Source organism: Aulonocara sp. 'chitande type north' Nkhata Bay, linkage group LG3 (assembly GCF_057382095.1).
Source record: "Aulonocara sp. 'chitande type north' Nkhata Bay isolate Kocher_YH1m ecotype deep benthic linkage group LG3, A_spYH_male_GT1.1, whole genome shotgun sequence".
In the NCBI taxonomy this organism is placed as follows: domain Eukaryota; kingdom Metazoa; phylum Chordata; class Actinopteri; order Cichliformes; family Cichlidae; genus Aulonocara; species Aulonocara sp. 'chitande type north' Nkhata Bay.
Genome location: NC_141346.1, coordinates 3434850 through 3446931, shown reverse-complemented (window position 1 = coordinate 3446931; position 12082 = coordinate 3434850). Strand labels below are relative to the sequence as shown.

The window sequence follows — 12082 nt, the reverse complement described above, 5'->3', positions numbered from 1 at the left end:
AGGATTTTTGACTTTTCCTGTAATACCATGGTGGGCCGGTCACTAGTCAAAATGCCCATATTTTGTGCCAGTCCAGCCCTGCTGAATTTGAAGTTATTTTTATTTTTGTATGATACCTGATTTATATTGAATATGACTGAAGTAAACTAAAGTCTAAACTACTTAGTCATTTGTTTAATTGTAATTTAGCATTATATAACTCACATATAAAACTATCAATTGTAATTTTAAATGGTTTAAAAGCATGTAGAATAGCATATGTAGACAAGTACATTTCTCCTTTTTATCAAGAAGCAAAGACAAAAAGGAAAAAAAACTGAATCATTCGTCCCCACCAATGCCAAAACGAAATCTACGCCCTTGCACACAGCTGTGTCCAGCAAGCTCCACCCACTGCTCCTAAAAAGGTGTGGTCAGTGATGGATCTCAGCTTCCCGTGCCCCTCCCCTCCCCTGCAGCCGAGCCACAAACATCCACAGATACACACAGTGTTGTTAACGGTTACTCCACATGCACATGACACTGACACACCTTATATTTGGTCAGACTTACAGAAACAGCCAACAGTGCACTTTCCAAGAACACAGGTTTGTCGGAGTTTATACATTAGCTGTGTGATCATACTGAGAACACACAGGACTCAACAGGCCTCAGTATCAGCTGACAGCATCTTCAGCACCATCTGTTCACTGATGTCCTTCACTGATCAATAATCAAATAAACACATCAAACTGATTGATCAGTGATCAGAGCAGACGGATCAGTGGAGCTGATCCTGATGGCCTCTGCTTATTTCTCGGCCTGATTTTTCCCTGCAGAGGAAACAGAAGAGTCACACCTCACACACACACACACACAAACATGAATGAACTAACTAACCTTTGACTGTGAGCAACACCCTCTTGTATCTCCAGGCCTCCTTGCTGTTGACCTCACATCCGTATCTCCCAGCATCTCCCACTTTGAGGTGTCTCAGGGTCAGACTGAGGTCTCCAGACTTCAGAGCGTCTTCATTCATCTCAGTGCGACCTTTGTAATGGTCGTCCTGTTTGTCGGGCCGGTCAGAGCCGTTCTCATACACGTGGACCTTCATGTATTCTGGTTCATAACATTTCCACACCACTTCACTGTCGTCAGGCAGGTTTTCTGTGGTTTGAAAGGGAAGACAGATGGACTCCGCCCCCTCCTCCTCCTCCACCTGACACTCTGAGAGGACAACAAACAACGTGAGCATGTTAACATTTTACTTGTTATTGATGACACACCAGTCGTGGACTTTATGTTTTTACTTAATCCCCCAGTTTTTATGTTGATTCATAAAAGCTGAATCAACATAAAGCGTCTACAGCCTGTTCATAGCCCAGCATCATCCTTAAACCATTGGCTGTCTGAGCGGTGTGTAGACTCATGTGGGTCTCTGAGATTCTGATGAGGAGAGACAGCATCTATCCAGCTTTGGAAGAAGCATTTAGGGAAATCTGTATGCAACACTGAGACCAGGATGTTTCCGGCTCACACACCTGCTGCTGTTGTAAAGGTTTCCATCACTCGTCTCATTTTAGGACATTGGGAACGAGCTCAGGGTTTGTTTTTGCAACACTATAGCCGGGCTGATAGAGTCAGAGCTCTGAAGTCTTATGTGTGATTCTCTTACACTCATCTCATCTCATGAACGTCCTCACAATATCTGAACCACTACAAAAATGAATCAAATTTACAGTTTCCCACAAACTTATCTTTGAGCCTGGTTGATGCTTTAACTGCTGACATTTACCAGTTTCTCTCCCACAAACTACTTCAGTCATTACAAACCACTGACTTATCAAACACAATCTGTGAATAAGGATCATCTGCATACTGACCTTCGACTTTCAGCTCCACTTTTTTCTCCATCAGGACTTTTCCCTCCCTGCTGTAGGCGGTGCAGGTGTAGGTGTCCCTGTCTGTGTGTGTGGGGTATGTCAGGGTCAGACTGAGGTCTCCAGTCTTCAGCGGGTCTTCGATCATTTCTGTTCGGCTCCTGTAACGTCTGTGCTGTTTTTCAGAGTCTTCCTGATACACGTGGACTATCCTGCCATCTCTGTCCTTCCACACGACTTTATTTACCTGAGACAGGTGAACTGTGGCTTTGCAGGGCAGCTTGGCAGACGTCACACCTGAACCCACCTCCACCTCACGAACTGAAAGAACAACCAAGCACAACATGAGCTGCACAGCATCAGCAGCAAACTTCCTTTGACAGGATGAAGTGAAATGTTTGCAGTAAAACATGTTGGACTGGTTCCAGTCTGAAACGTGTTCCTTTGCTCCATGAAGAGACTGTGCTGTGTTTGGTGTCCAATCAGCAGCAGAGCTGAACTGAACGTGTCTGCCAGATACCACAGAGTCAAAGCTTTCAGCGTCTCATGGTTTCACTCCAGTCAAAGCTGTGAAGAGTGTAAAAGCTCGAGGGAGAGGTGGACACAGTGTTTCTGTAACACTCATCACACATCTGACTGCACTTACAGTAAACCATGGACAGGGTAACACATGGACCTGCTGTCCTGATGTTACTCTGTGTTTTCTGAAGTCCTGCTTCCAGCCTGGAGATGAGCTTCTTCAGTGGTTGTCACAGCTTTTTCTATCCATGGGGCCTTTTTTCTTTAACTATTATAAGACTAATCCATCTGACCAAGAGAAGGATCATCAGAGGAGAGCTGAAACTAACAGGTGTGGTTATTGATTGCACCTAACTGTTATGTTATCAGTCAGTTGCATCATCAGTGGATAGCAGGATGGACACTCCTGCAGGCACTTAGAGCTCAGCGCGTCTCCTCACTACCAGCTTTAGTTACTTTCTGTTAGCCTATTGTTGAAATCTCCCAATCCTTTGAATCTTTGGGCTGAAGGAAGGACAATACTCGGTGTATAAATGCTCAATCAACAATCATTTATTTCCATACAATTCAACACTTATGAGCATTAGAACCATCATGATGGGGAGACATGCCTGCAGAGGGTCACAGCAAGTCTCAAAATGGTGACGGGTTGCTCAGCTTCTTATAGCCTCTAGCGGCCCCCACCTAGTCGTAAAAGCCTAAACATTCACATTCTTTCTCTCTTACTAAGTTATGACCTCGGCTCCTTGTTTCTCTGCTCTCTGTAAGGTGGGGGTCTGTCTCTTCTATTATCGGCACAAGGTCCTCTGCACACAACATTCTCTTCATGACTCAGCAGTATGAAATGTCAAGAAACAGTGTAACACATTCAACAGTGTCGAGTAATACAGGTCAATCCAATAGATCTAATGATTTTCACACTCTTTTAAGTCAGAAGTATAATGCAAACTAAAACTACATACTGATCACACCATCTAAACTAAAGGATAATATCTGTCCTACAGCTGTTATCATAATTCAACTACTTTGATTACATATATAAGGTAACATATGGTAACAGAATAATATCACACTATAATGATAATACCAGAAACTTTGGCCCTTCAAACAAAGAGTCGGTCCAGACGTCTTGTACAGGATAACTGGGATCTAACAGTTCGTGGTAACCATCAGTGATGAAAAGATCACTAACAACTCATTCAGGACAGAGACGTCAGCTATGGTGCTGTCAAATCACCAAATCAAACTTTGCTGATTACCTTCAAGGTTCTGATATTTCATCAGATGGTCCAATAAAACACTCACCTTCTTTGTTCTTTAACGTTTTGTATCTACAAGACAGCCATGCAGCAAACATAACAGCCAGAAGAACCACAGGAACCAGGACACCTGAGAGGACTTTGAACCAGACTGCAGAACGAGGAGGAAGTTCTGTGATCGACACAAAACAAACAACCTGAACATCAACCAACAGATTTTTAGAACTTGCCATTAGCATGCATCTGACCTGACAGCACTGACCTGTGACCTTCAGGTCTACATAGGCCTTGTTCCGATCTTGTCCATGCTTGCGGTATGTGCAGGTGTAGGTTCCACTGTCAGAGACTGTGGGCTTCCTCAGAGTGAGGCTGAGGTCTCCAGTCTGCAGAGCCTCGGCTCTCAGTGATGTTCGACTGAAGTAACGAATATTCTGATCTTTAAAATCGTCACCACTCGGCAGACGCACGTGGACCGTTGGGTCCTTGAGCTCCTCACGGTCCCACACTGCTGCTGTGGACTCAATGGTAACATCAGCTTGTACCTGACAGGGCAGCAGGACAGACTCCACCCCCTCATACACCTCCACCCCTGAGGCATGCTGGGAACCTGAGGATAAAAATATAAAGCAGGTGAGTGCTGTGATTTTGTAACAGCTGAGAGACACAGGACATCAGGTAAAGTTCCAAAGAGTTTCCTGATGGTTCACAGATGAACTAAACAGGTAAAGAGGAGCCGACTGAGTCAACAACCAGGAAAGTGAGTGACTCAGTAGAAGCAGACGTCCTCTGCACATGTGCAAACATGTCAGCCTGTCTGACTCTGAGCCGTCCCTCTGATGGACACAGCTCTGATGCTGGAACATTTTGTGGTGGATTTGTGTGTGACATGTATACCTATATAACTATATAGACTATCTATCTATGTGCACTGAACATAGATATTTTAACTTTCACGCAGAGTCTTAAGCACATGGTTTATTAAGGGGGTACAGTAACAGTTGATGTACGGGGAGATTTCTCCTGAGTAACTCAACCTCCCCAATACACACTCGTCTTTCATGCAGCACAACCAAAACAGTTACACTGTATGCGTGTCTGTGATTATGTCATACGATATAATCACACACACACACACACACACACACACACACACACACACACACACACACACACACACACACACACACACACACACACACACACACACACAGTGAATTTCCTTTCAGTGTGGAGATGATGCAGCAGAATTTAGCTTTGTGTTGGGTTCTGATGAAAAACAATCAGTAAGGTTTCGTTTGTATATTTACAACAATTAATGCAAAATGAATCAGAATAATCTGAAGGAAGCTGACAAATATGTAAAAGATGCCACTGTGACATGAAACAGGTGAACAGCAGAGATGCAGTTTGTTCACAATAAGTCCAATATGACCTAATGTTATATTAACAAAGTTACCATTGAAATGTTAAGATACTGAAGTAAAAAACTGAAGACACTTACTTCAACCTTCAAATATAAACAGCTTCTAAACAAACTGCTGTGATGTTGTGTTTCATGAGTCATCAACCTGTTCTTCATGAGCTGCTTCAAAATGAATAAAACACTGAGATCTGTGTGAATGTGTGTCAGTGCTTTATTCATGATGAACTAAAACCTCACTGAGCTTCATAGTTCTCAGTTATTTGAGCCACATGGTGGGATCCACCCTGCATCACCCGAGCAGGGAGGGCTTCATTCAGCAGGACAGAGAGCAGACATCAGTGCACTGCATATATAATAACCTCTGTGTGTGTGTGTGTGTGTGTGTGTGTGTGTGTGTGTGTGTGTGTGTGTGTGTGTGTGTGTGTGTGTGTGTGTGTGTGTGTGTGCGCACATGCATGCAGAGTATCAGAGCAGCTTTCTTACCGAGTAAGAGGAGCATCAGCATCAGTGGCATCTTCATAAATCTGATCCTCAGTCAGACACACGCAGCAGCACTGCAGACACTCCCAGAGGCTGCTGCACAAACACCAGCTTACTTTCACTTTCATTTTCATGCAAGGGTTAAAAATGATTGATTTTTAGTTTGAGATTTATTATTATTGTTGTTTTTCTGTCCTGTTCAGCAGCTTTAGAAGGAGAATTATGATCTGAATGCTTCGTCAGTTTATTTATCTTGTATGTGAATAAATAATATGTATTGTGTAACAGTGTTTGAGCTGACAGGCTGGGAGGGGCAGATTATCAAGAAGAAAGAACAAGCTAGAGTGAGAAAGAGAAAGAGAAAAGAGGGAAAATGTGCAGTAAAGCTGTTCAGAGGCTCTGAAAGCTAAAATCATCTGAGAGTCCCGATCAAAAGTTTAAGACTGCTTGAAAAATGTCAAAAAATCCTGTTTTGCTTGGTTGGATCTTAACAAGGTTCCAAGTAGAGCTTCAACATGCAACAAGAAGAAATGGGAGGAAACAGTTTTTGAGCCTGCAATTTATTTAAAACAATGCTTAAACTGAAACAGGCGGTTTTACAGCTGATCAAAAGTGAAACTGAACAGGAACATGCAACAATGTAACTATGACATAAACATGAACCTGAACAGTGAAAAGCTCTGTGATGTGATGTGACTGGGCATGAAGGCAAAACAGACAACCTGACAAGGAATGAACAGAAACACAGAGACTAAATGCACACAAGGAGGTGATCAGGGGAAGTAGAAACACACGAGGAAACAGCTGACTGGAATACACCTGATGACCAACGTTCCCTCTAATGTTTCATGTGTCTGAACACACAAACTGAGCGTCCCTTGGACCACTGTGAGCAACAGCAGACGTGTGCACTGTGGTCACGCCAGCATCCAATCCATCCAAGTTACATGTTTATTAAAGTAATCAAATTACAGCATTTATGTTAGACTACTTTTAATTAACTGCTTCAGCCCACTTACAATGAAAATAAAATCTTGTTCCTGACCTGTGCAGCATGTTAACACTATTGGAAGTAAAAATAACTTGAACTCCAATTTTGAAAACACAACTTTATTATTATTTTTTTCTTAATCTTTAAATATAGTAAACATACCTTGTGTGCCACAGACTGCTCCCAAACACGAGGGGACAAGTAATACCTCTAAAACACTTAAGTTGGCTTTATTAAACGTTAGATCTTTAGCTGGGAAAACATTTTTAATTAATGATTTAATCACTGAGCACAGCCTTGATTTTATGTTTTTAACTGAAACTTGGTTGGACCAAAGTAACAGTGGAGCTGTTCTCATCGAGACGACCCCTCCTAACTACAGTTTTATCAGTGAGGCCAGGGTGAGCAGGAGAGGAGGAGGGGTTGCTGTCTTATTTAATGAATCATTTCAATGTAAGCAGCTATCTCCTGGAAGTTTTCAGTCTTTTGAATATGTGGCTTTACAGCTGAAGGCCCCATCCAAAGTTGTGTTTCTTAATGTTTACAGGCCTCCCAAATACTGCACAGACTTTTTTAATGACCTCAGTGAACTGCTGTCTGTGATCTGTGTTGATCTCGACTGTGTAATTATTGTTGGGGATTTTAACATTCATGTGGACAACCCTCAGGACAAAGGGACTAAAGACCTGAGTAACACTCTGGGCAACTTTGGGCTGACTCAGCATGTAACAGAGGCCACACATAATAGAGGACACACTCTTGACCTACTGATCTCCAAGGGCCTGAGCATTTCAAAGGTTACTGTGTCTGATGTGGGCCTGTCTGATCATTACTGTGTTTTCTTTGAAAGTAAAATCTCAGCCCACACAAATATATCAACAACAGTGATCACAAAACGGTGTATAACTGAACACAGTAGTGCAATTTTTAACCAGGTCTTCCCATTAACACCTGACCTGTCCAGAGGGTCAGTCAATGAGCTCGTCAATAGCTTCAATGCTAACATGTTAAATGTAATGGACACTATTGCTCCCATTAAGGTGAAGGTTATCTCTGGAAGGAAAAAGTCTCCATGGAGAAACTCCACACTGGTGAAAAATGAAAAAAGAGAGTGTAGGAAAGCTGAGCGCAGATGGAGAAAAACAAACCTCCAGGTTCATTATGACATTTATAAAGAGAAACTTCACAATTATAATTTACAACTGAGGAGTGCAAGGAGGTCCTACTTCTCTGACATCATCACTAAAAACAGCCATAATGCTCGGGTCTTATTTTCTACAGTTGACAGGCTAACAAACCCTCCTGTGTCAGTGGCAGCTGAACTTCATTCGACCATGGCCTGCAATGACTTTGCCAAATTCTTCACAGACAAAATCCAAAAGATTAGACAAGCAATTGGTACATCAACAGCAGATCCAGGATATGTACTGTGTCCACCAAAAAACTGTTTAAACACCATGAAACAGTTTCAACCTATTAACAGCAAAGACCTGGAGGACATCTTAGGTCAACTGAACTCCTCCTCCTGCTGTTTAGATGTCCTGCCAACAAGTTTTTTCAAAAAGGTCTCAAAGACTTTAGAGTCAGACCTGTTACAGATCGTCAACTTTTCTTTAATATCAGGTGTGTTTCCAGAATCACTAAAAACTGCTGTAATCAAACCTATACTGAAAAAGGACAATCTTGACAAGACACAAATGAACAACTACAGGCCGATCTCAAATCTCCCGTTTTTAAGTAAGATCATTGAAAAAGCAGTTTCTCAACAGCTCAATTACTTCTTAAAACAGAATAATTGCTACGATGCCTTCCAGTCAGGTTTTAGACAGAACCACAGCACTGAAACCGCTCTGACCAAAGTGTTTAATGACATATGTCTGAATACAGACAGTGGAAAAATGTCAGTCCTAGTTTTACTGGATCTCAGTGCAGCATTTGATACAGTTGACCACAACATATTACTCAAACGACTGGAGAACTGGGCAGGTCTTTCAGGAACTGTACTAAACTGGTTCAAAACATACGTAGAAAACAGGAAATACTTTGTATCAATAGGTAACTTCACATCTGAGCAGACAAGCATCACATGTGGAGTTCCCCAAGGTTCCATCCTGGGACCCCCTCTGTTTAACATCTACATGCTCCCACTGGCACAGATTATAAAGAACAAAATAAACTATCACAGCTATGCAGATGACACACAAATATATATCACAATGTCACCAGGAGACCGAGGCCCTGTACAGGCGCTTGGTAAATGCATTGAGGAAATTAATGACTGGTTGTGCCACAATTTTCTCCAGCTAAACAAAAACAAAACTGAGGTAATAGTCTTTGGCGCCAAAGAAAAACGATTACAGGTCACCAGAGAACTTCAATCTATACACCTAAAAACCACAAACCAGGCGAGAAATTTGGGTGTAGTGATGGATGCAGACCTAAACTTAGAAAAACACATTAAGACAATAACAAAGTCAGCTTACTATCACCTCAAGAATATTTCAAGGATAAAAGATCTGATGTCTCAACAGGACCTGGAAAAACTAGTCCATGCATTCATCTTTAGTAGGCTTGATTACTGTAACAGCATCTTTACAGGTCTACCTAAAAAATCAGTCAGACAACTACAGCTCATTCAGAACTCTGCTGCTCGAGTCCTCACTAAGACCAAAAAAGTGGACCACATCAGTCCAGCTCTGAGGTCCTTACACTGGCTGCCTGTCCGTCAGAGGATAGACTTTAAAGTTCTGATGCTGGCCTATAAAGCTCTGAATGGTTTAGGACCAAAATACATCAATGACCTCCTGACCCAGTATGAACCTCCCAGATCCCTCAGGTCATCTGGATCCGGTCTTTTATCAGTTCCCAGAGTCAGAACCAGACACGGAGAAGCTGCATTCAGCTTTTATGCTCCTTATATCTGGAACAAACTCCCAGAAAGCCTCAGATCAGCTGAAACACTCAGTTTATTTAAATCCAGGTTGAAGACTCACCTGTTCTCAGCTGCATTTGAATAAAGCACCAAATCCACACTTTTAAGCTTAAATTTCAAAACTTACATTAACTACTGATTTTATCTGTTTTGATTTTATATACTGTTTTGTTTGTTTGTTTGTTTGTTTGTTTGTTTGTTTGTTTGTTTGTTTGTTTGTTTGTTTGTTTGTTTGTTTGTTTGTTTGTTTGTTAAGTGGGTTTAGAGCTCTGGGTAGCTCCCCAGCTGGGTCTAGACTGGGTCTAGAGAGTATTTTAAATTCAGGGAATTTAAAATAGAAAGTAGCTCGTCCACAGAAGGACTGGTAGCTCCCCTTACGATAAGGGTTCAGATCGCGCGAACAGGTGTGAAATGTGTGTGTTTAGTTAGTTTGTTTGTTTGCTTGTTTTAATCAATTTTAAATCATGCTTTTTATTTGTTTTTGTTTCTAATGTCTCTGTAAAGCACTTTGAATCACCTTGTTGTTGAATTGTGCTATACAAATAAATTTGCCTTGCCTTGCCTTAAATAGTATCATCAACATCAGTACATCTGTACATCAGTTGAAAAGCTGCATCAAAAATTCAAGTAAGGAGTTACTTGTCCAATGAAGCCTTCAATAGGTGGACTTCATTTTTAAAGCAAAAATCTGAGTAATTTTCAAGAAGCGACATTTGTGAATGAAAAATTTTGCAACTATAAACAAGTTGTTAATCCCAAATTCTATTTTCTTATTTTCTGTTTGTAGGCCAAATCTAATTACTTGAAAGGTTAGAGAAGGGCAGTCAATATTTTTAGAGGTTAACCAGGACTGAAAATCATCCCACAAACATCTGGAACTCTCACATGAATAAAAAAGGTGCTCTGTAGTCTCAATATCACTGTTGCAAAAAGTGTGTTCGTATCTATACTGAATTTCTTGTGAAGACAGTCGTTGGACGGGTATATGGCATTTAAGATTTTAAAGTGATTTTCTTTTGCTTTTGGTGGAATTGGAAAAGAAAGATACTCAGTCAAAAACCTCGAGTTATAATCTTTAAACAAATATTTTCTTTTTAATTGAGAAGGAAAAAGTTGTTTGGTTAGAATTTTGCATGTCTTTCCTTCAAATTGACGATCATCAATAATTAGGGACGGCTCACAAATTATAGAGGAAGAACAGGTTAAACTGGCTTTAGCCATCTGAATCATTGCAGGGGGAATGGCTTTCACAACTTTAATGAATTTACTCTGAGTACATGATAAGCCATAATTATCTATGAATTTATTATATGATAATAATAAATATATATTTTAATATTTAATTTAAATAAATACTTATTTTCCACCCTGATTTATGAATAAATTCTTTACAAATCCTACCATGTGGATTCATGGATTTTTTTTTCACATTCTGTCTCTCACAGTTGAAGTGTACCTCTGGTGCAAATTACTGACCTCTGTCATCATTTTAAGTGGGGGAACTTGCACAATCGGTGGCTGACTAAATACTTTTTTGCCCCACTGTATATATATAATAATAAAAACTGCAAAGCTAAACTTAACCCTGGTTAACCCTGGTAGTTAACCCTTAACCCTGGTAGTTTGCCCTGGTTCAGCTTTGACAAAGTTGTCATCTTGTACCCTGTCAGAGCCCTGTATGCTTGCAGAGACCCCTACAGTAGGGCAACATGCAAATGTCCAAACCTTTGTGTTTTAGCTTTATTTATGTCTTACACAGCATCCAACTCTTTAGCTGACTTAATAACTTCAGCTAAAGTGAATAGTTAGTCTAATTCATTAGTGCAGCATTACTGGATCACCTCTGTTTGAAGTGATATAACGTGATGTACAACTATCACTGAAACAGCAAACTTTGTAAATAAACAAACAACACTTCTCACAAAATGTGTTCTTTATACCTGACTGTATACCTTCAAGCCTGTAGTTATATTTATTATCAGTTAGAGCCCCTCCTCATTGTTCTTCTTTGGTGCAACCCTATAAATACAGTGTACCCCTTTTGCCTCTCCCCTTTTCTACAATTCCCCAGTGGGAGACGTGGGTAATTCGTATGGGACTCATGGACCATCTCTCTATGAGCACTCAGTGCTTTCAACAGTGAGTCCCAGTTTAACCAGCAGCCTTCACACCACACATCACACAGACATGGAAACTTCAAACCCTCAGACTGAAGACACCATCGGAAATAAATAGATTGTGATGAAGATGAAGAACTGGAACAGTTTGCTGTGGTTTCTTCTGTTCCTGTCAGAAATAAGAGTCTGGCAGCACTTTGCTCTCCTTCCACATGTTTAAGGAGGAAGTGAAGAAGAGCGAGTGAGTCGTCTTCCTCTGTGGGCCCAACATCAGGCAGCAGCCACGTATTTGTAAAAACCCAGCACACTGCTTCAGAAACACTGAGTCAGGTGACCAGAGTCATGTGATCAGTGAGGTCTTCACTCAGGACGTCACTGCTTCAGGACCTGATTCGGAGGTTTATAAGGACGTGGATCATTGGTGTTGTGTGAGAGCTGGTGAACCATGGGGAACATAAATAAAAACCAGGCCATCAGCAATTTACCTCTCAGTTCTAAAACC

At 41.1% G+C, this 12082-nt stretch overlaps 1 protein-coding gene across 1 annotated transcript; it reads right to left on the bottom strand.

The window, feature by feature from the left end:
* Window positions 1-789: 789 nt before the first annotated feature.
* LOC147333531 (uncharacterized) lies at window positions 790-5580 on the bottom strand. The gene is made up of 6 exons (XM_086286388.1): window positions 5544-5580; window positions 3900-4244; window positions 3684-3809; window positions 1863-2180; window positions 880-1206; window positions 790-812 (listed from the first exon to the last, which is right to left on the bottom strand). The coding sequence occupies exons 1-6, from the start codon at window positions 5578-5580 to the stop codon at window positions 790-792; spliced, it is 1176 nt and encodes a 391-aa protein (XP_086142514.1).
* Window positions 5581-12082: the final 6502 nt, after the last annotated feature.

Coding starts and splice junctions, on each gene's coding strand:
- LOC147333531 (XM_086286388.1), bottom strand. CDS start 5,580: ATGAAGATGCCACTGATGCTGATGCTCCTCTTACTCG. Junction 1,207..1,862: donor AGTGGAGCTGAAAGTCGAAG/GTCAGTATGCAG, acceptor TTGTCCTCTCAG/AGTGTCAGGTGGAGGAGGAG. Junction 813..879: donor GGTGTTGCTCACAGTCAAAG/GTTAGTTAGTTC, acceptor TTTCCTCTGCAG/GGAAAAATCAGGCCGAGAAA.